Consider the following 23,662-nt stretch of genomic DNA (forward strand, 5'->3'; position numbering starts at 1 on the left):
GAATTCTGACTTTTTCTGACTGTTTACATCTCTTCCAAGTTCCATTTATATATATATATATATATATATATATATATATATTTTTTTTTTTTTTTTTTTTTTTTTTTTTTTTAAGGTAACTGCGACTCTCACAATTCTGACTTTTTTTTAGTAATTGTGAATTTATATCTTATAATTTAGACTTTTTTGGCAGTTCTAAGAGGGGAAAAATCATATTTTTGAGATATAATCTCCCAAATCTGAGGGGGAAAAATTAAAAGGATGAGATATAAATTCAGAAATAAATTCTTTTAGAAAAAAAATAGAAAAATAGAATTTTGACATATAATCTCGCAAATCTGAGGGGGAAAAATTAAAATGATGAGATATAAATTCAGAAATAAATTCTTTTAGAAAAAAAATAGAAAAATAGAATTTTGACATATAATCTCACAGTTCTGAAGAAAAAAATCTGAATTGTCAGAACTTCCAAGTTCCGTTTTTTTAATAAATCTTTTTTGACTTATCTCAGAATTCTGACTTTATTTCTTGCAATTGCAAGTTTATATCTCCCAAAAAAGTTTATATATTGCAATTCTGACAGATTTGTGAGATATAAACTCAGAATTACAAGAAAAAAGTTACATTTTTCTTGTGGCCGTAACAAGCTTCCACAAAGAGATGCGCCATCTGCAGACACAGTTAATATATTCCACCAGTCAACGTTTCCAAAAATAGGGGGATACCAAGAAAAAATCTTGTACCCACCTTATTTTTCTTGTAAGGCCATTTGTAAATTGTATGGGATGGGTTTCCAGTCTTATTCGTGTCCAGCTATTTTTAGCTGTACAAACAGCTCTATTGCAAACTGGTTTGCAGTTCAAACATTTTTACCGTTTACTGCATGTTGTTATTCTTCTCATTATTTACCCATAGAGGCTAATGAACTGAAAGTCTCGCACATTCTCAGAAAACGGCTTACTTCTGCATTGAAAAATAAGGTGGATAGGCTAATTTTGCGTACTCAGAATAGCTGCCCCCATGTGGCGACCTGCTCCATAAACTTTTATTACACTACAGACTGGAGTCTTATCTCATCTTTTCTCAAAACTGTGATTCATTTTAACTATAAAACTTTTCAAATGAAGAACAAATTACTTTTGTGTGCCTTTATCCTTTTCTAAATGAATAATGCCCCCTATTACTTTGTGACTAACTACATTTAGTATGATTGACAACAATTATTTCACTAACTAGATCTGTTATCCACGTACATGAGACAATATGCTAAACACATTGGCCCAGACAAGACAAAGAGCAAGCCAGAATGAAATGACGGAGAGTGACGAGACTAGAAGATTCGCGGAAAGCAGGAAATCGCCAGGGAAACAGAGGTGACAGGGACTGAGAGAGAGGGAAAGGCTGTTTCTGCCTTGTTGCTCCAGAGATTCATTGCTCTCCTCATCAATCATGGAGGGCTGATGAAATTGTTCCTGCCCAGAGAGAGCCTCATGGCTCTCATGTGCAGAGTTGGCATAAATCCTGCTGGCAGGGAATAGAAGTGGATTATATTGTGCAAATTAATTGTTGCTTGAATTTGCCACTTTTTCTTCTTGCCCGCCGAGGGCTTGGAACATGAGCAGCGTATTGTCTTATTCTCATAGCTGGGTTTTTTTTTTTTATCTGTGCTGGCACATCTCCTAGATTCTTACCTTCTCAAAGGGATCATGTCAAGAATTTCAATTTGAAAGGGAAAAGGTTGAGGATCAGCCACGGAGAGCAATTTCCAGATGTAAGTGTTCCAAACAGCAGGTCAAAATGGACAAATCTTCATTATTTCAGCCAGAAGCCCCAACAGCATGTACAAATCCACACCTTCGGTGAAGAACAAACAAAGAGCAACGCCTTCGCAACCTGCAGATCACTCATTAATGCCTTCAGTTTATTTTTAGACCACTTCCCCTTTGTTTGATCAGGCCAGAGCTGTAGACAAGCTTGGGAACGTCTCTCTCATTAGTGTTTAACACGGGACTCCTGCCGTCAAGGTCAACGGTACCCCTGTGCCTCGGCCACTGTTGGGAAGGCCTTGCCAAAACTAATGAGAGGACCACCGGTCGCAGAGAACAACTACTACTTCTCGCTTCTTTATTTGCCTGCTCCGGTTCAGAGAATTATTGTCCCTTGCCTGACCAAGGTGATTTTTTTTTGCACTTATTTGCTTTGCTAAGCCTAGTAAGTTAATGCATAGAGCTAGATGTGATATTTTGTTATTAATTGCATTCATTTGATGTTTTTTTGCTAGGGATTTCTAAAAAAAAAATAATAATAATAATGTGGACATTTAGTTCATTCGCTTCTAGTTATTTTTAGCTTTACAAAACAGCTTGTTAAACCGCTTGATATTTCAAACTAGTGTTACCTGTCATATTATATTAATGTATTGTAGTAATTATAAACACACTTGTTTGTACTACACATAGTTTACACGTCGTTTACTTTGCTATTCTTATCAGTGGCAGCTAATGAGACGGAATTCTCGCACATTCACAGAAAATTACTTCCGCTTTGCAGAATAAAATGATTGTGAAATAAAACAGCTCTCATATATTATTTGGTTTGACCTTCTGAGTCTGGCAGTGAACATTTTATAAAGGTTAAGCACCTCAGTGACAATTTGTTGTTAAAAAATGATAACTTAAAAACTGTCTGCGTATGCTAACTGTATGTTTTTCTTTGAAGGCAGATCAGATCAATGCTTAAATGGTAAATCAGAAAAAAAAGAGAAAGAAAAGAGGGGCAAAATCCCACCATTCCAACGTGTTGAGAAATTGTAATGTGCTGAATGCAACTCACAAGCAGTGCAATACTGCACTCTAGAGGACCCTGTCCAGAAAGTCATTTTGCACTACTGACCAAGATGAGCATGTTGTCATTGTCAAATCTTTAATTACATTTCTAAATTCAGTATGCGGGTCAGCAGTCGATCTTAGGGGAAAAAAAAGTTTGCATGACCTAAAGTTACATGGTCAACGTGTCGTCTTGGGTTGGTCGTTTGAATTTAAATACACAGTGAAGATGGTTGGGGATTAAAGGAAACCACAAAATATGAACATGGTTAATTTCAGTCCAACTTCTTGCAGACAGCGATACGTGCCAACCGCACATCAAACCACAGTTGTTGAATACACAAGTCCGAATAGTGAACGAATCTTTCTTTGAGTTGGATGTTTTAAGTGAATCAGTTCACAAAGCTCCTCTAAACGATTCTCGAGTCAACAACTAGACGGATTTATTGAACCGACTCGTCTATTTGTCAACTTTGTGTGAGCTAGTAAAAGCAATGCTGAGATTTACCTGACAGGATAAAAAGTAAATTAATTTAATAGCCTAACAGAAGTAATGTTTTAAAATAAAACGTAGAACTATTATAAATATGACTGTATAACACTTTTATCAATGTGATAAAACAGGTAAAGTTAACTAATTTTCAAAAATATAAATCAAATTTTGTTTCATTTAATGTAGGCCAGATGGATTATATAGAAATCATTTTTTGTTTCTAAAAGACGTGTTTATGAGCTTAAGTTTGACGGGATATAGCAATATGTGCTGCACGTGATGGCGCAATAACGTCATTTGACGGGAAAGAAAAGAATCACTGTCATTTTTTTAACCGAGCTGTTCGAAAGAACCGATTCGCGGAAATGACTCAGACTCACTACAGCACACTTGTTGCATGTGTAAAACAGTTCCCGCAAACTCCTCCCACGGACCGCCCATAGCGGCGCTTCACAGCGGAGCATCTTGCTTTCTCTCTCACCCGATGAATACTTAGTTGACAAACAGAGCTTGAGGGCTGAAGTTTTATTTTTAAGAGTAGCCTATGGGTTGTTACGGTAGCGTTCGTCGAAGTTGCATTGAGCGTTTAAATGTGTGAGAACGATAGCGGAAATTACAATGTGGCTAAAATAACTATTATTTAGGACTGTGAAGAGCAAGCTGGTAAGTGAAACATTTACTCAGTAGCTGTTCGACTTGTAGATCGTGGAGGTTCTGAAGAGACTCCACAGCATCTGTAGAGAAGATAAATGAAACGTATAGAAGTTAATCACATTTGAAATACTAATTTCGAACTTTCTAACTACTGAATAGAATGCAGTAATGTTACTGTCATAAATGAATGTTTCTACAGAGAAAAGCTCACTTTTTAATAGGATTCTTGAGTTGTAAATGATTCCCTGACATAGTAGATAACTGGGATGTTTCGTTGGCTTCACCTCTAAAATTTTGAGCTATCTATCTAGAGAACGTTTTTGGCATCGATTTATAGGTGCCTTCAGGGAAAGCATTTTTGCATTTTACGTAATGCAGAAATACTGGGTAGTTCACAGAATTAAAACCATTTACTCACCCTTTTGCCGTTCTGTGGAGCACAAAAGATTTTTTGAGAAATGTCTCATTGTCTGTACAGTGAAAGTCAGTGGGGTCCAGTTTTGTTGTGGATGCCAAATACTTTAAGTGTATATGCAAAAAGAAAAATGCTCATCAGAATATCTTCTTTTATGATCCACGGTAAAAGTCAGACAGTTCTGAAATGACATGTGGTGAGTAAATATGATAACATTTTCGGTGAATTACTTCTGTAAATGAATTGGCAAGAACTGACTGTACTGAAGCATGAAATACCATAATATGTTTGCAGATATTTAGGAAACATGCTGAGTTCACATACTTGTTTCTAAGAAAAACAATCACAGCTAGTTATTTTACTTCGAAATGTGGATTCCATGTCAGAATGTCAGTTTTTGTTTTGGTCCGTTTGATTCCACCCACAGCCAGTTTAATCAACCGTATTTTGACATGCCGGGTTGCCAGTTCTTTGAAAACACAGTGTGTTGAATACCAACAAACGGACTAGATCGGAGATTGAAGATTCTACCCAACCTAAAAAGCCTCGGCTGCCATATAAAAAGGCATATTAAAATGCAATAAACCAACTCATCAATTTAGTCATTCCTCGTGTCCTAAATCTGACAACCCACATGAGTGTAGAGTTCTGCCACTTGAGTCTGGACTTACTCTGTGTTATAATTGGTGTAAACGGTTTTTTTAAAACAAGCTGATGTTTGTTTTTTAAGTGCACAACTATATTGGCATGTTTTTATAGACACAGCAGTGGTTTTTTTGTAAGTGAACATTCATTTAAAGATGACCAATCTGTTAATCATAAAACATTTTAAATATATTTTCCATAGTCAATTTTATTTTTACATGTATCATGAATTACTAATTCATAAATATTATTACAGATTTTGGAGAGTCACACCATGTAACACACTTTACATCCTGAAATAAGCTGATCTTAGCTAAGCTGCTCGTGAAAACATATGTTTGGAAAAACTTACTATATACTATTTTCAAGAAAAAAATTAATGAAAAATTAAAAGTTAAATTAAATTTAAATTAAAATTAAATTAAAATTAAAGTCGGTGCCAATAGCCTTTTGGACAATAGCCTGCCGTTGCGGTCCGGGTGTCCCGTGTTCGAATCCCGACTCAAGGACCTCTCCGGATCCCGCCCCCATCTCTGTCTCCCACTTCGCTTCCTATCACTTCTGACTGTCCTGTTGTTATAACGGCAAAAATGCAAAAAAAAAAAATATTAAAAAAAAAAAAAAAATTAAACTTTAAAAATGTCATGTGGTGTAACCATCAACTAAAAGGTAATAACACATTTACACCTTGAATACATGTGAATGTACACATCGTTATTTTCCAAAAAGTTTTTACATAGAATTTGTCAAGGTAGATTCTTTTTAACAAATAGCATGAATATTTTTTTTTTAAATATTGCTATTTTTGGGCAGTCGCACCACATGACATTTTACAGCCTGAACTAAACTTATCTTGTCGTAAGAAATGTGGCAAGTTTATGTGAGACTGAAAAACTTTTATACTATTTTCACGAAAAAAATTGTATTTGACTTTAAACATGTCATGTGGTGTAACCATCAAGTAAAAGGTAATAATATATTTACACCTTTATTACATGTGAGTGTTCACATCATTAATTTTCCCAAACAAATGTAAATATAATTTGTCACGCTAGATTGTTTTTAACAAATAGCATGAATAATTACTTTTTAAATATTACTATTTTGGGCAGTTGCACCACATGACATTTTACAACCTGAACCTAATCTAATCTTGTGGTTAAAAAAAAACAAGTTCTTGTGAGTTTGAAAAACTTTTATACTATATTCAAGAAAAAAATTAGATTCGAATTTAAAAATGTCATGTGATGTATCATCAAGTTGAGTCTGGACTTAATTGGTGTCATAATTGGTGTAAACGAGTCTTTAAAACAAGTTGGCGTTGACTTTAAAGTCCTGTTAACATCAAGAACGATAACTATTTTGGCATGCACATGCTTTAAAGCTGGAGCTCTTTGAAGCCAGATGGATTGGCTGTTAATGTTTTTAATGTTCGTCAGCTGTACAAAAACATTCTGATACCAGTGATACTGTTCCTCTGTTTTTGTCGTTATAGCGTTGGTGTGAACTTTATACTTACAGTTCTTGTTATCGCTGTAAACGGGCCTTCAAAAAGTTGATGTCGACTTTGAGAGTCCACTTAATGTACTTAAGCCAGGTCAGCAGTTGAACGCGGATGATAAATGAGGCTGTTTACTCTCGACCGGTCATGCTTTGAGATGCTGCAGCCTTAATTGCATTACCTAACTGGCCTGAGTACTTGCTCATGTCTGTTATTAGAAGTTCACCAGTCAACCATCTCACCAGACAACCCAAGCCCTAATTCGCCAAAGCACTTGGTGTATAAATTAATATGCCAGAACAGAAAGAATGAGATTATGCTTAAGGAGCCGGGCAGAAACGTGACGTCTTACTTAGTGTGATTTATGACCAGAGGCGCCCCATAAGCTCAATTCATGGAAGTGAATCAACTGCAGTGGGAGTCTGACTTGTTTTTGGCCTCATAATTAGCAGATGGTGAGTATGGATGCATAAAATTTTCATTCATGAATGTTAGACTGTGAATGAGCTCATTTTCTTGCAGCAAACGAAACAGATTTGGAGCGCCATCTGATATTGGCAACTTCATTCTGGGTGGATAAAATACCAATTTAACCCATCATAGGCTTTACAAAGGCAGCCTATAATTGGAGGCATTGTTTGCCCTCTCATGGCAACATAGTTGTCGTTGCTGCCGTGTTTTTGTCAGTGTGGGAACAGACTGAACCTATTATTAGGCAGATGGGATAAATATGTAAGTTTACAGTTGGTATCAGATGTGTGTGGGATCAAGTTGTGATGCCGTCAAGGGTGCAGCTTGTGAGCAAGACAGCTTGAGTCAGAATTCTGGAAAGCATCGGTGCATAGGAAACCAAGACGAGCGCTGTTTGAACGTGTCAGCATCTGATACAGGCATCTGGTTAACTGCATCCTAACTGCCTTTTTGAAATTATCAGATACTTCTGTGCGTGAGCGTAGCGCAGCGCAGCCGTATTGGTTCACCAGGAAGTCTCATGTCAGGCTGCACATCAAAGGAAGTATACTTGTTTGTATCATAGATGTTCTGTGTGGCTTTCATTATGACACAGGCATCGATATATAAATGAGTCACCGCAGCTGAACCATGTAAACAACTGCCTTTTGCGGTCGTTTTGCGCATTCTTTGCGTCACCTTTTTGGTGTACCTTGTGGGAGGCTTTGCCTGTAACGTGACTGTTTCTCTCTCACATTTGTTCTAGCACGTGCCTGTCCTCACCTCAACCAGACCATGGGGTCATTCCGAAAGCCCAGACCCCGTTTTATGAGCTCGCCTGTGCTGTCCGACCTCGCCCGCTTTCATGCCAGCTCGCCAGCTCTGCAGCTGTCCAACGCTAGTGTTTGGAACAGGTGGGTGGTTCCCTTTCCCAAGGATGAGGTAGAGAAAAAGCATTGTTTTGTTAATTGCCATGAGACTTGAGGGGTTTTTATAGACCCTAGAAAAGGTCTAGAAAAGCTCATTCAAAGATGACATATCCGTCATTGTTTAATCATAAAACGTTTTTACATATCATTTCCATAGTCAGTTTATTTTTATATTTATCATTTGAGTTGCACCACGTGGCACTTTACATCCTGAACTGAGCTAATCTTAGCTAAGCGGCTTATAAAAAGTTCATGTGAGTTTGCAAAACATACTATATACTATTTTCCAGAAAAACGTTTAAAAATGTAATGTGGTGTAACCATCAAGTAAAAGGTGATTTTTCCTACACGTATTTTACTTACAACTTGAATATGTGTGAATGTGCACATCATTATTTTCCAAAAAAGTTCTTAAATAAAATTTGTCAAGGTAGATTCTTTTTAAGAAATAACATGAACAATTTAACAATTTAAAAATATTACTGGTTTTGGGCACCACATAACATTTTACAACCTGAACTAAACTTATTTGTCATTAAAAAACATTTGAAAAACTTCTATACTATTACTGAGAAAAAAAATTGTATTTGACAACCTGAAATAACCTTGTCTTGTTGTTTAAAAAAAACAGCAACAATAAAAAAACATAAGGCAAGTTCATGTGAGTTTGAAAAACTTTTATACTATATTCAAGAAAACAATTAGATTAGATTTTTAAAATGTCATGTGTTGTGAACATCAAGTAAAAAGTAATAACATATGTGACCCTGGACCACAAACCCAGTCTTAAGTCGCTGGGGTATATTTGTAGCAATAGCCAAAAATACATTGTCTGGGTCAAAATTATTGATTTTTATTTTATGCCAAAAATCATTAGGAAATTAAGTAAATATCATGTTCCATGAAAATATTTTGTATATTTCCTACTGTAAATCTATCAAAACGTAATTTTTGATTAGTAATATGCATTGTTAAGAACTTCATTTGGACAACTTTATGAATATAATGAATAATTATTTTAGAAATATTACTATTTTTGGAGCCGTCACACCACATGACATTTTACGACCTGAACTAAAATTATCTTGTCGTAAAAAACCTGGCAAGTTCATGTGAGTTTGAAAAACTTTTATACCATTTTCAAGAAACATTTAAATTTAAAAATGTCATATCATCAAGTAAAAGGTAATAACGTATTTTCCTTACACCATGAATACATGTGAATGTGCACATTATTATTTTCCAAAACATTTTTAAATATAATTTGTCATGGTAAATTTTTTTAACAAATAACATGAACAATTAATTTAAAAATATTACTGTTTTTGGGCACCACGTAACATTTTACAACCTGAACTAAACTTATTTGTCATTAAAAAATGTTTGAAAAACTATACTATTACTGAGAAAAAAAATTGTATTTGACAAGCTGAAATAACCTTGTCTTGTTGTTTAAAAAAAACAGCAACAATAAAAAAAAACATAAGGCAAGTTCATGTGAGTTTGAAAAACTTTTATACTATATTCAAGAAAACGATTAGATTTGATTTTTAAAATGTCATGTGTTGTGAACATCAAGTAAAAAGTAATAACATATGTGTGATAAGTCACTGGGGTATATTTGTAGCAATAGCCAAAAATACATTGTCTGGGTCAAAATTATTGATTTTTATTTTATGCCAAAAATCATTAGGAAATTAAGTAAATATCATGTTCCATGAAAATATTTTGTATATTTCCTACTGTAAATCTATCAAAACTTAATTTTTGATTAGTAATATGCATTGTTAAGAACTTCATTTGGACAACTTTATAAAGTTTGAAAAACTTTTATACTATTTTCAAAAAACATTTAAATTTAAAAATGTCATATGGTATAACCATCAAGTAAAAGGTAATAACGTGTTTTCCTTACACCATGAATACATGTGAATGTGCGCATTATTATGGGTCAAAATTATTGATTTTTATTTTATGCCAAAAATCATTAGGAAATTAAGTAAATATCATGTTCCATGAAAATATTTTGTATATTTCTGTAAATCTATCAAAACTTAGTTTTTGATTAGTAATATACATTGTTAAGAACTTTATTTGGACAACTTTAAAGGCGATTTTCTCAATATTTAGATTTTTTTGCACCCTCAGATTCCAGATATTCAAGTAATTGTATCTCCGATGAATATTTTCCTATCATAACAAACCATACATCAATGGAAAGCTTATTTATTCAGCTTTCATATGATGTATTAATCTCAATTTCAAAAAATTGACCCTTATTTGTGGTCCATTTGTGGTACACATCATTATTTTTCAATTTTTTTTATATATATATAATATGTCAAGGTAAATTCTTTTTAACAAATAGCATAAATAATTATTTTAGAAATATGTGGTACAACCATCAAGTAAAAGGTAAATAATGTATTTTCCTTACACCTTTAATACATGTGAATGTACACATTATAGTTTTCCAAAACGTTTTTCATGCTAACAAATAGCATGAATAATTATTTTGGAAATATTACTATTTTTGTCCAGTCGCACTACATGACATTTGACAACTTATTTTTAGAAATGTATTAGAAATGTACTCTGTACTTATGTTGGTTTCACATGGGTTTTATACAAATTTCAAGAAAAGTGTGCTTTATCTACTTCTTGTTAAGAAACCAGTGACCAGTGAAGTAAAAAGTGATGACCTATTTTTATTATATTTTAAATACATGTAAATATACACATCTTAATCATTATTTTTAAAATGTTTCAAGGTAAATGTATTTTTAAACACTTTTGGGTAGTCACACCATATGACATTTTACAGCAACCTTATCATAAAAAGGTAAAAAAGGTTGTTGTTTTTTTACTTTAATTTGTTGGGCAAAAGTTTCTAAAATAATAATAAATACTGTGGCCATTTTGTTTAAATATTTATTTCTAATAATAATAAAAACTTATTATGCCAAACTATTTTTCTTTTAAATGTTATACTTTAATGAGAACTTAATTTTTTGTCTTTTCTTTATTCAAAAAAGTGAGTTTTAATTCAGAAATTAAAAACATTCTCACGTACAAAGAAATCTGGCTGTAGAAATCATTGTAGAAACAAATGTATTTTGTTTATTTGTGTATTTGTTTTTGAATAAATGAATAATCTAACTTCGTATCCCTTTACATTGATAAAATGCATTTAAAAAGTCTTTAGCTTTGAAATTTGTTTTCAGAAAGCCCCGAACTTGACATTTCAGTCAAAAAAGGTGATCTTTACGGTCACTGTAACTCTGACTCAAAAGTGGAACCTCCCTTTATGTATATGATTTCACACTTAGCATGCCATTTTTAGTCTTAAGGGAAAACCCCTCTAGAGATGCACGTTTAAGGCGTTGGAGAAGGAAGCAGACATCAGCTTTTGCCTTTACCACTTCCTTATGGAAATGGGACCTCTGCTGCCCCTCTCTCAGGAAGTGTCGAGCAGGATGTTAGTCAGAAGCGGTCGGTTGCTCGGCGGGCAGCGAAAGTTTGCTGGCAAGCAGACAAAAGCGCTGACTATAGACATTACAACAGAATTTCCCTGACACAGGTGACACTGCAAAATTCTGACATGTTTTTGCAAAGACTTTATGCATATAAAGGGATGTTTTGCATAGAATTTTCCTAGCTTGCAAATCAGCGGTCAGGCCGCTCGAACGAGGTCTAGTTTCCTGATTTCTCCCCAAACTGAGTCTTTTCTGTTTTGCAGCGTTCAAACGGCTGTTATTAAAGTCTTCCAAGGTGGGGGGGCTACAGGCCAATGAGCTCTACACCCTGAATGAAAGCATAAGGTAAGAAAGTTATACAAATTGCAGCCATGTACTCGATTCATTTCCTATACACTGATCTCAAGTCAAGATTACAAATTTTTGACTCATGCCAGTAGGCAGTGACCCAAAATACATTAAAAACCACATAGCAAACTAATGGCAAGCACACACAAAACCCTAGCTTTGTAGGGGTGAGTTTTGTACAGGAAAGCAAGAGTTTTACTTCTTTTTTTAATTAAAGGGGTCATGAACTGCCTTTTTGTACTGGCTATTTTCTCTCTGGTTTTGGCCCCCCCTCATCAGAGCGCTCTGCTTGAATAGGCATGGCAGATTGTAGACTCAGAAGTAAACGCCCACTGCTATGAAAACAGGCAGGCGTTGATCTTCTTCTGCGGAGGCGGTGCTTATCCGCACTATCGCATCATAAAGTGGCACATCCCAATTGCTGTCATTTTTGGCAGACAGGCTTCAATATAAGCTGTTTTTAGACTGACTAAGAAGTTTTGAGTTCTGAAACTTACAAGATGTTTTTATAGTACAATGACCTCTCATATGTCAAAAGATTTAAGGAATTTTGATTTCTCAGTTCATGAGCCCTTTGAGAAATGTAAACATTTTTGTTTGTGAGGGAGGGTGTGACTAACTGAGCATTTAACCTGTTTTATCAGGTGGCTTTTGAGGACTGAACTGGGATCATTTATAACTGAATACTTTCAGGTAATGTATTTCTTAGTCCTGAAGACATAATGAAGTGAATTTCAAAAAATAGTTTAATTTAATATGAAATTATCCTAATGAGAATTTAAAAATCTAAAAGGAGGCACGACGCACACATTTACACCCAATCTCATGTTACTCTTGAGTATCAATAGAGTAGTATTGCATCATTCATATCTCCAAAAAGTCTTTAGTTTTATCAGATTTATAAATCGCCGACTGCTAATTAGATAAAATACCAAAACATCTTTTTATTTTTCGGAAAGTGCACAAATAATGTGCAAATCCAGCGTCAAACCGAAATGACAGGAACAGTCAAACACACTTGCAAAACCCCATTGCCGCGGAAAAACAAACTGCATCCACTGTTTACGTAACAATGGGTTCTTTGGGAAGCTAAACACACCTATTTGGAGACATTCTTCTCAAGCACATCCTGTGCAGCGCTGCCAAACGAAGCACAATGATGGGCTCGCTCTGGTCGATGTGTGCACGTGCATTCTTCTGGGAGAAGTGCCTATACCAGGGGTGCCCAAACTTGGTCCTGGAGGGCCAGTGTCCTGCAGAGTTTAGCTCCAACCCCAATTAGACACACTTGAACCGGCTAATCAAGCTCTTACTAGGCATACTAGAAACTTCTCAGCAGGTGTGTTGAGACAAATTGGAGCTAAACTCTGCAGGACACCGTCCCTCCAGGACTGAGTTTGGGCATCCCTGGCCTATACAATCAATTCCACGCTTAATGACGTTGTGAAGAGCCATGTTTTCCGAAACTTGTACAAAACCGGAAGGAGTGTATTTGGCACATACTCTGTCATATGTCCAAATCGTTTTTTGAAACTTTGGCCACATTTAGCATGAGAATCCAACTCTTCAACAGTGTAAGTAACTCAGAATGCATGAAATAGCATTAGACCTTCCTTTTAAATATTTCAGAATAAACCCGGCTAACAAAAATACATTCTAAGAGTTAAACGTTAAAGGAGAAGTCCACTTCCAGAACAAAAACTGACAGATTATGTACTCACCCCCTTGTCATCCAAGATGTTCATGTCTTTCTTTCTTCATTCGTAAAAAAATTATGTTTTTTGAGGAAAACATTTCAGGATTTTTCTCCATATAATGGACTGATATGGTGCCCCGAGTTTGAACATCCAAAATGCAGTTTAAATGCGGCTTCAAACGATCCCAAATGCGGTTATAACTGATCCCAGCCAAGAAATTTAAATACTTTTTAATCTCAAACGCTCATTTTGCCTTTCTCTCCCTGAACTCTGTGTATTCTGCCTCAAGACAGTTATGGTATGTCAAAAAACGCCAATCGTATTTTCTCCCTCAACTTAAAAAATCATTTTAAAATCATCCTACATCGCTGCAGAAGTACCGACCCAGTTTTTGCAAAGTGAACCTGCAAAGAAGATCAAACACCCTTAACAAAAAAGGTAAAACAGCGATATAGGACGATTTTGAAGTTGAGGGAGAACATGAGATGGGAGTTTTTCGACATACCGTAACTGTCATGAACCGGAACAAAAACAGAGTTCAGGCAGAGTAAGACAAGACGAGCGTTTGACATTAAAAAGTATATAAATTGTATTATTTTTATGAAAATAACCGATCATTTCGCTAGATAAGACCCTTATTCCTTAGCTGGGATTGTTTACAACCGCATTTGGGATCGTTTGAAACCGCATTTAAACTGCATTTTGGAAGTTCAAACTCGGGGGACCATAGACGTCCACTATATGGAGAAAAATGCTGAAATGTTTTCCTCAAAAAACATAATTTCTTTATGACTGACAGACATGAACATTTTGGATGACAAGGGGGTGAGTACATTATATGTAAATCTTTGTTTTGGAAGTGGACTTCTCCTTTAAGTGAACATTCCATTTTGTCATTTTGCAAACATTATGGAATTGTTAGTGTTGAATTTAAATTTAAAAAATGCTAGATGAACATCCAACTAACACATTTCAGGAAAAGAAAACATTCCATGAATGATGTATAAATAATGTATTTGTGCTAAAGTTTTGAGAATGTTAGTTAAGACTAGAGAATTTTGAATAACATTCTATTAATGTTACTGGAAGAATGTACAATGATAGCTTTGAGCGAACATTACCAAAACTTTGACTGGTAACTATGAAGCTTAAACAGCATTTGTTGAATTATGTTGATATTCAGTTTTACTTTTTCTTTCTTTCTCCCTTCCTTCCTTTCTTTCAAACAAACAAAAAAAAAAAAACAATCAAGGTCACAGTGAGGCACTTTCAATGGAAGCAACTTTTTGGAGTGTTAAAAAGCAGAAATGTGAAGCTTAAAATTTTATAAAAGCACTAATATTAATACTTGTGTTAAAATATGTGTTCTTTTGAGCTGTAAAGGTGTTTAAAGGGATAGTTCACCCAAAAATGAAAATTCTGTCATTAATTACTCACCCTCATGTCGTTTTAAACCCGCAAGACCTTTGTTCATCTTTAGAACTCAAATGATATTTTGATGAAATCCGAGAGCTTTCTGAGTCTGGATAGACAGCAACACAACTGACACATTTAAGGCACAGAAAGGTAGTAAGGACATTAATAAAATAGTCCATGTGACATCAGTGGTTCAACTGTAATGTTATGAAGCTACGAGAATACTAACACAGTTGAATAAAGTTTTATTTTTGTTTTCTTTGTGCACAAAAAGTATTCTCATAGCTTTATTAAATTACTGTTGAACCACTGATGTCACATGGACTGTTTTAACAATGTCCTTACTATCTTCTTCAGTTAGTTTTGCATTCGTTTTAGAGGTTTATGATTTGTGGAAAAATGTTCACAAGTTCACTTTCATTGTGAGAAAAAAGAGGGAGAAGAGAAAATTCATTTTTGTGCTAATCAACATTAAGCCACAAATGCTGTCAAATGAGCTTAACTTGTACTGAATCTGCAATATCCTTAAAGTGCTTGCATGACTCATTTTATCCAGGATCAGCTCCTGAATAAGGGTCTGACGTATATTTTGGAGAAGATTCAGCTTCATAACGGTGAGTGCCGAACCCATTTTATAAGTGTTATTGGTGCATTTCATGGCCTGCGTGAGCTCTAATAAGGTTTTATACAGATGTGTGTAATTCAGTCGCTCCTTGCATTCTTGTCTCATTTCTCATGCCTAGATGAAAATCATCTCCAAGCGCTATCTGAGATGTGGGTGAGGTTTTTCACAGACATCCTGCCAACTCTTCAAGCTATTTTCTACCCTGTGCAGGTATTAAAATGATCTCACCTAGGATTCAAAGTAGAGGGTTGGCATCGAGTTACCGACTGGTGTTTTTTGGCTGGGTTTAGGGTCAGGAGTTGACTGTGAGGCAAATGGCTCTGCTAGGCTTCAGGAACATGGTTCTGTTGAAGCTTCCTGTGGAGAACATGTTTCAGGGCTCCTCGTATCCTCCTCCAATCACACAGATGCTGTTGATCTTGCAGGTGAGCTCTCACTAGGTCATTTGTGCACTAATAACGTCTGATTTTATGACGCATCCTAAATAATCTGTAATTTTGTGTTGGAAATGACATTTATAACATTTTTGGAAATGTTTTGGTCCTGATAGTTTTATAACCAGCATTTATAACCAGCATTTTATGTGTCTTAAATGCTCAAAACGAAGTTAAAAAGTAAAAAAAGTAAATAAGTCAATAAGCACAATAAGTCTCTCATATTTCATGTCACACCCATCACTCATGGTTGTTATACATTGTTATATTGTCTACTTGGTAACCAAATATAGTAACATTTGAAAAAAAATGTTCAGGGAAAAATATTGGTTGTGGTGGGAATGATATATAGACATGTACATACATACATATAATTTACAGCAAAAATTATACAAAATGTGTACACATCCAGCCACTGAAAAAGTTAACTTGTGTAAAGATTGTGTAAAAAGTTTTTTATTTATTCAAAATCTAGTTTTTTCTGTAAATAAAGCTGAAATAAAATAGAAACAATTAAAGAGATTAAAATATTTAATAGATGAAAAAAACTCATTTAAAAAATAAAAAGAAAAAAGTTATTTAAAATCTGCTGTTTTTAAATGTTTTTTTTTTCCTGTAAATAAATTTGAAATAAAATATAAATAGATGAAAATTGATATTAAAAAAAACTCATAAAACTCATTTTAAAAATTAAAAACTTATAAAAACTAAAAGAAGGAACAATTATTTTACTAAAAATAATTTTGAATTTTTTTGTTTAAAATCTAATTTTTGCTATATTCATATATATGTTTATATCTGTGTTCAGATCATAATAATTCTAAAACTGTAATAATAAATGTAATGGGCTTTTTTTGTAACTGACAGCAAAAATTATACAAAATGTGTACTCATCCAGTAACTGAAAAACAGTTAATTTGTGTAAAAAATAAAATAAAATAAAAATAAATAAAATAAAAATCATTAGATTATAATAACTCTAAAACTGTAAGAAAAAATTAATGATTATTTTCATATATTTAAATTTCATATATTTTAAAATTGAAAATCTGGGATAAATTATTTAATTTATAAATAATAAAAGTTATATATAAATGGATATTGTCACATCTATGTTCCTGTTTAGTTTCTGTTTTTCCTTATTTGGTTTGGTTCCTGTTCTCGTTTAGCTAATTAGTTATTCTGTTCTCCTGTGTATAATCATCTCATTAGTTCCCTTTGTTTGGTTCTTTAAATGAAATATGTAAGTTAATGATCATTTATTTTTTAAATCTAGTTTTTGCTGTAAGTAAAGCTGAGATAAAATAGAAAACGAAATAAAGAGATGAAATATTTAAGATGAAAATTAAAAAAGAAAAAAGAAAAAGAAAAAAAAATAAAATCTGATTTTTTAAATTTAAAATAAAATATAGTTTATGATCGAAAAAGGTCATGTGGTGCAACCCCCCCGCCCCCCAATTCAGTGATATTTATTGATAATTCATAATGTTCATGTATTTGCAACCTGAAAAATATATTAATACTACTCTTTAATAATTAAAAACAACTTCTGTCCACCAAATTACAAATTAGTCATATGGTATAACCAAGATGAAGAAAAAAAAAATGTTAAGAGCAATAATTCTCTTGAGATCAGATATTTTGGCCTTTTTATAACAAGCCAAAAAGTTAGTTCACAAGGCAAAATGTCATGGTGCAACTCCCCCCATAAAAAATAATCGATATTTATTAATATCGCTTTTGTCCACCAAATTAAAGTCATATGGTGTAACCAACATGAAAAAGTGTTAAAAACCAAGACAAAGTTAGTTCATGTTGTTAAATGTCATGTGGTGCAACTCCCCCCAAAATTCTGATATTTAATTAATAATTCATCATATTTGTATTTGCAACCTGAAAAATATATTAATATTATTAATTATTGGAATAATAAAAATATAGAAATATAGAAATATAAACAGAGCTGAAAAAGAGCTGAAAGCTGAAATAAAATCTAAATAGATAAAAATTGATAATGAAAAGGTAAACTAAATAAATGAAATATAGCTGACAAAAAATCAAATAAATGAAAATGAAAAATAAAAAAACTCATTAAAAAAACTAAGATTGAGGTAACAAACTAACTAAAACTGTAAATTAAATAAAAAATAAAGCTAAATAGAAATATTTAGGGGAAGATATTTTACAAATGATAAGCACATACAATTACTAAAAGTAAATATTTAAATAAAAACTGAGTAAATAAAGATAAAATATCAACTCAAGATATTAAAAAAATACTACTAAAATAGCACTGCTTTATATAACAAAAGCATAAATGAGACATTAATGTTAATGTTAAGCAAAATGTTGTTGACACACAGGTGAGAATATGAAACAGAGACATGAAGATAAATGTACATTAGAAGAGCATTCCCTGAGTGCTGGTGTGGGAACATATACAAATCTGCATTGTGCTGCTGTAATCTCAGATGGGACTTGAAGAGTCTCCATGAAACCAAGCACCTTGACCCGCATTGGTTTTTCAAATATGGCCCCTTCATACAAAAGAAATTTGTCAGCTTTGTTCCAGACAAGGCTGCGTACCGCAGGGATACAGTGTCATGCTTAAGGGCATAATGGTGATGAAGCACACTGATGCGTCACCCGTTCCTCATTTACTCCCACTTGACAGCTGTCTTGGGATTGAACCCAGATATTTAACTATTCGTCTACCAGCACTCAATGCTGGCTCTTTGTTTTATATCCTTATTTTTATGATGTTCTCTTTTTTTTGTTTTGAGCAGGGCATTCACGAGCCTAATGGACCTACACAAGAGTATTTCCAGCTTGAGAGGCTAGTAGACATGGTTGTATCTCCCTACCTGAGTAACTACCTCTACATGAACCCGGACGATTCATCTTCAGGTGGTCAGTCATTTTATGCTCTTTCTTTGTGGGTCAATGACATAATGCTCTTTCTTTGTCCAGGTCAATTAATGTATTCAGAAATGTTTTAACAATGCATTAAAGGGGTCATGAATTGCCTCTGTTTTTCATTTTGTACTGTTCTCTGAGGTCCACTTATAATGTTCACTATTAATTGTTAATCGTTATTACTTATTAGTAATTTTAAAGAAAAGTTTCTCCCCAAATTAAAATCATATGGTGTCACCAACATGAAGAAAAATGTGTTAGGAGCAATAATTTTCTTAAAATCAGATATTTTGATCTTTTTATAACAAGACAAATTTAGTTTATGATGCAAGATGTCATGCGGTGCAACCCTCCCCAATTCAATTATATTTATTAATAGTTCATAATATTTGTGTATTTGCAAGCTGAAAAATATATTACTATTAGTCATTATTAAAAACAACTTTTGTCCACCAAATTAGTCATATGGTATAGCCAACATGAAGAAAAAAGCGTTAAGAGCAATAATTCTCTTAAAATCTGATATTTTGATCTTTTTATAACAAGACAAATTTAGTTTATAATGCAGAATGTCATGTGGTGCAACTCCCCCCCCAAATTCTGATATTTATTAATAATTCATAATATTTGTATTTGCAACCTGAAAAATATATAAATATTATTAATTATTAAAAAAGAAATAAACATTTTTTTTAAAGTCTTAAGATCATTAAGTCATTTAAAATATCAAATAATTTGACCATTTTATGGTAAAGTTAGTTCATGTTGTAAAATGTCATGTGGTGCAACTACCCATAAACTTTATAATTTAAAATATTTGTATTAATGTGAAAAATATATTATTATTAATAATTTAAAAAGCCATATGGTAAAAGATAATTAACATCATATGGTGTAACCCAAATGCAAAAAAAGTATTAGGATCAGTAAGTCTATTAAAGTGTTGGATATTTTCATAATATTTGTATTTGCAACCTGATATATAATAACATATATATATATATACATATAGAAAATATTTTAAGTCTTAGGATCATTAGGTCATTTAAAAGATCAAATAAGTTGACCATTTTAGTTAAGTTAGTTAGTATTGTAAAATGTCACGTGGTGCAACATTCCATAAACTTTATAATTCATAATATTTCTAAAAATGTCAAAAATCTATTATTATTAATCATTTAAAAAACCAAGTGAAGTCATGGTAAAAAAAATAATTGAAGCCATATTGTGTAACCAAAATGCAGAAAAAAATAAAATCAGTAAATCTATTCAAATATCATACAATTTGACCTTTTACTGACAAGGCAAAGTTAGTTCATGTTGTCAAACATGTAGTGCAACTCCCCATAAACTTCATAATCCATAATATTTGTAAAAACGTCTTTATACTTTGAAAAATATACTGTTATTACTCATTTAAAAAAAATAAATGTCATATGGCAAAAAAAAAAAATTGAATCATGTAGCGTAACCAGATTATTTAAGTTAATTAATTCATGAAGATTAGTAAATCTGTTAAAATATCAGGTAATTTGACTTTTTAATTACAAGGCAAAATTAGTTTATAATTGTCATGTGGTGCAACTCCCCAAACACATTATAATTTTGAATGTTTGTACAAATGTGAAAAATGTGAAAAATACATTATTATTGATAATAAAATATAAAAGTTATATGGTAAAAAAAAAAATTAACGTCATATGATGTAACCAAAATGCAGGAAAAGTATTAAGAATAGTAAGTCTATTAAAACATCTGATAATTTGACCATTTTATGGCAAATTTAGTTAATATTGTAAAATGTCATGTGGTGCAACACCCCATAAACATATAAATTAATGATTTATTCTAGTAAAAGAATAATTAAAGTCATATTGTGTCACCAAAATGCCAGAAAAAAGCATTTCAGTAAATCTATAAATCAAAAAATCTATTCAAATATCATATAATTTGACCTTTTATTGACAAGGCAACTTCCCATAAACTTTATAATTCATAATATTTGTAAAAATGTCTTTGTACCTTGAAAAATACTATTATTACTAATTTAAAAACATAAAAGTCATATGGTGTATCCAAAATGCTGAAAAAGTATTAAGATCAGTAAGTCTATTAAAATAAATAATTTCATCCTTTTTTATGACTATGCAAAGTTAGTTCATGTCTTTAATGTCATGTGGTGCAACTCCCTAAAAACCTTCTGATATTTCTGAATTAACAAGATTTTTATAAAAAAAACTACTGTGTATCTTGGAAAATGTCATTTTTTTTACTTTTTTATAAATAATTGAAAAATAATATATTTTATTGATTGACCACTTTTTTAGAGATAAATATAAGCGTTTCTTAAAAATATGTTTATTAAACCCTTGTGAAACAGATATTCATAAGTCATTAACCTTAGTCTAACTTGTACATGTCAGGATTAAATCTAACCAGTGTCATAATCGCTTCTCCCATAGATTGTCCGGAAGGCCTGAGATTGGTTAACACTTCACACCTTAGTCAACCTGAGATTATGGTGACACATTTTGGCCAAGACTCTTTCCTGGCACCTCTAATCGAACACGAGGGCGAAGCCTATTTGGAAAGAACCGGTGGTGTCCGACGCCACACAGTCGCCAATGTGCATTCGGACATCCAGCTCCTGTCTATGAAAAACAGGATGTCTTCAGAAAAAGTAGAGGTCGGCGGGGCAACCAGGATGACCAAGACAGAGAGCAAACGGACACCTAAGACTTTCTGCAGCGAACCAGCCTTTTTTGACTCACGGCCAGGTGGCGTGGAAATCCTCCGTGGGCAAAGCACTGCAGAGATAAAGTGTGGCATAACTAGTTAAGAAGCTTCTCTCTCACGCTAACAGAACGCCCACTGATATCTTATAAAGTTACCATAACTGAGACAAGCTAGAACGTGTTCGCTTAATACAATATGGACTCTACCGCTGTGGAAATGTGAGCTGTTTTGTGTGCTAAATACTGTTTGGCCTGTCAGTTTAGCCTGCTTTTAAGAGCTCAGAGGGCGGAGGTGGGTCGAAGAAGCTTTCGCTTCAGCTCTTTCTTGTAAAGCACGCCAAAAGTCACACTTTTTTTCATGGAGGTGGTGAACCAATGTGAAAATGTGCTTGTGAGCTAGCGGTTTACAAAGGTACAGCAGATACTGAGACGCACGGGATCACAAACTAACTACATTTCTTTACACTTAATGTGTTTCTTAAGCAGTCTCACTGTTTCATTTATTTGTAGTGGAAACTAATCATGCTGACATGAAGAAAAACAAGATTTTTAGTCTTTTGTTGAACATTTTGATTTATTTTAAGGAATTTTAATATTTAAAAAAAATCTCACATTCAATCGGTGTCTAAAATAATGTTGTATATTTTTGTAGTAATAAATTTAACAAAGTGGTTCTGAAATCATTTTGGCATTTCATTTTTGTTCTGTACGTCTAAGGTTTGAGTAGATGTCTTCAGACGTTCATGTGAGCATTTCTTTGTGGCTTTGGCATACAGTTAGAGTTCCTTCAGCAGATTAGCTGTTAAGGAGCTTTAGATGCTGTTTTCAACAACAACATTGCTGTTTCAGCATGCGAGCTGCCGAAGAGCTTTATCAAAGACTTTTGACCGCGGAGAAGGAAAGAGCAGATGGTTATGTGTCGAAGACAATGTTTTGTTTGCTTTATTTTGGATTTGATTTTATTATTTTAGCTTGGTTGGATTTGGAATGTGGGTATTTTAAAACTTTTGAGTTTGGAGGAATTTAGAGTGAAAATGTCACAATACAAAAATAATCTTTTTGGTCAAAACAGAATAGGCTGTAAAAAATATATATCTATGTAAATATCAGCTATTGGTTTTTTTATTGTTCTATTAGGTCTGGTAGAAGCCACCAGACTCATTGTGGAAGTTCCTCTTCTGACTGCTACTGGAAGGAAGTTGAGTGTAATCTTCTTTGAGGTGATTAGTTCAGTAAGGCTTTCCTATTATGAAGACAGGGAAATTCTGCAGCTGAAGGGCACGAATACATGGGAAGTAAGAAGAAAGAAATTTTCTGGTCTTTGATGCCATCTTCTGGAAGGTTTGCTTGATTGCAGCTCACAGTCATTAAATAAAAATGAGTTCTGTTTCTTACATTTCTGTTTTTAGAGTTAAAAGCTGAGAACAGAGTACTACTATAATTAATTATTATTTAAAAATGTCTATTTTAAATAAATGCTGTTCTTTTTAACATTTTATTCATCAAAGAATCCTAAAAAAAAAAGTGACTGTGACTTTGAAGAATGGAGAAATGATGCTGAAAATTCAGCTTTGACCACAGGAATAAATTATATTTTAAACTATATTACAAAAGAAAATCATTATTTTAAACTGCAATAATATTTCACAATGTTACAGTTTTTTTCTGTATTTTTAAGAAAATAAACACAGCCTCGATGAACAGAAAGGCTTCTTTAAAAAACATTAAAAATGATGTACCCTTAATTTGAAGAATCAGTTGTGACAGTTAGCTTTTAATTTTATTTATTTAAAATCATTAATCAAATTTGACACTTTGACATTTTTTTAAAGATTTAGCCCCAAAGATTTATTTTCTGAGTCAAGTTACCATTTTTTAGCACTTTATTTCAGACAGTAGTGCCATTATTTAGTTCAAGTCAATTCAGACTTGTTGGTTCTGTTCAGATCAATAACTGTGTGAAGTTCAATCAATAAGTACAACAGCCTAGCTATGATAATAATAATATCTCTCTTTTTGGATGAATGTGGCCAATCTATGACAGTTTCTGTCTTTAATTACTCATTTACAGAACACAAATTAAGATATTTTTGATGAAATCCG

At 33.1% G+C, this 23,662-nt stretch overlaps 1 protein-coding gene across 1 annotated transcript; it reads left to right on the forward strand.

Annotated features, from left to right (window-relative positions):
- The first annotated feature begins 1,999 nt into the window (after positions 1-1,999).
- prr5l (proline rich 5 like) lies at positions 2,000-23,200 on the forward strand. Its single transcript, XM_051099768.1, is given in 10 exon segments — positions 2,000-2,173; positions 7,750-7,897; positions 11,652-11,685; positions 11,687-11,733; positions 12,381-12,429; positions 15,406-15,463; positions 15,593-15,684; positions 15,765-15,899; positions 18,695-18,818; positions 21,287-23,200. Coding segments are annotated over 9 exon segments (1,035 nt in total). The 5' UTR covers positions 2,000-2,173; positions 7,750-7,778; the 3' UTR covers positions 21,664-23,200.
- Positions 23,201-23,662: the final 462 nt, after the last annotated feature.

This window comes from Labeo rohita, chromosome 25 (genome assembly GCF_022985175.1).
Source record: "Labeo rohita strain BAU-BD-2019 chromosome 25, IGBB_LRoh.1.0, whole genome shotgun sequence".
Lineage (NCBI taxonomy): Eukaryota > Metazoa > Chordata > Actinopteri > Cypriniformes > Cyprinidae > Labeo > Labeo rohita.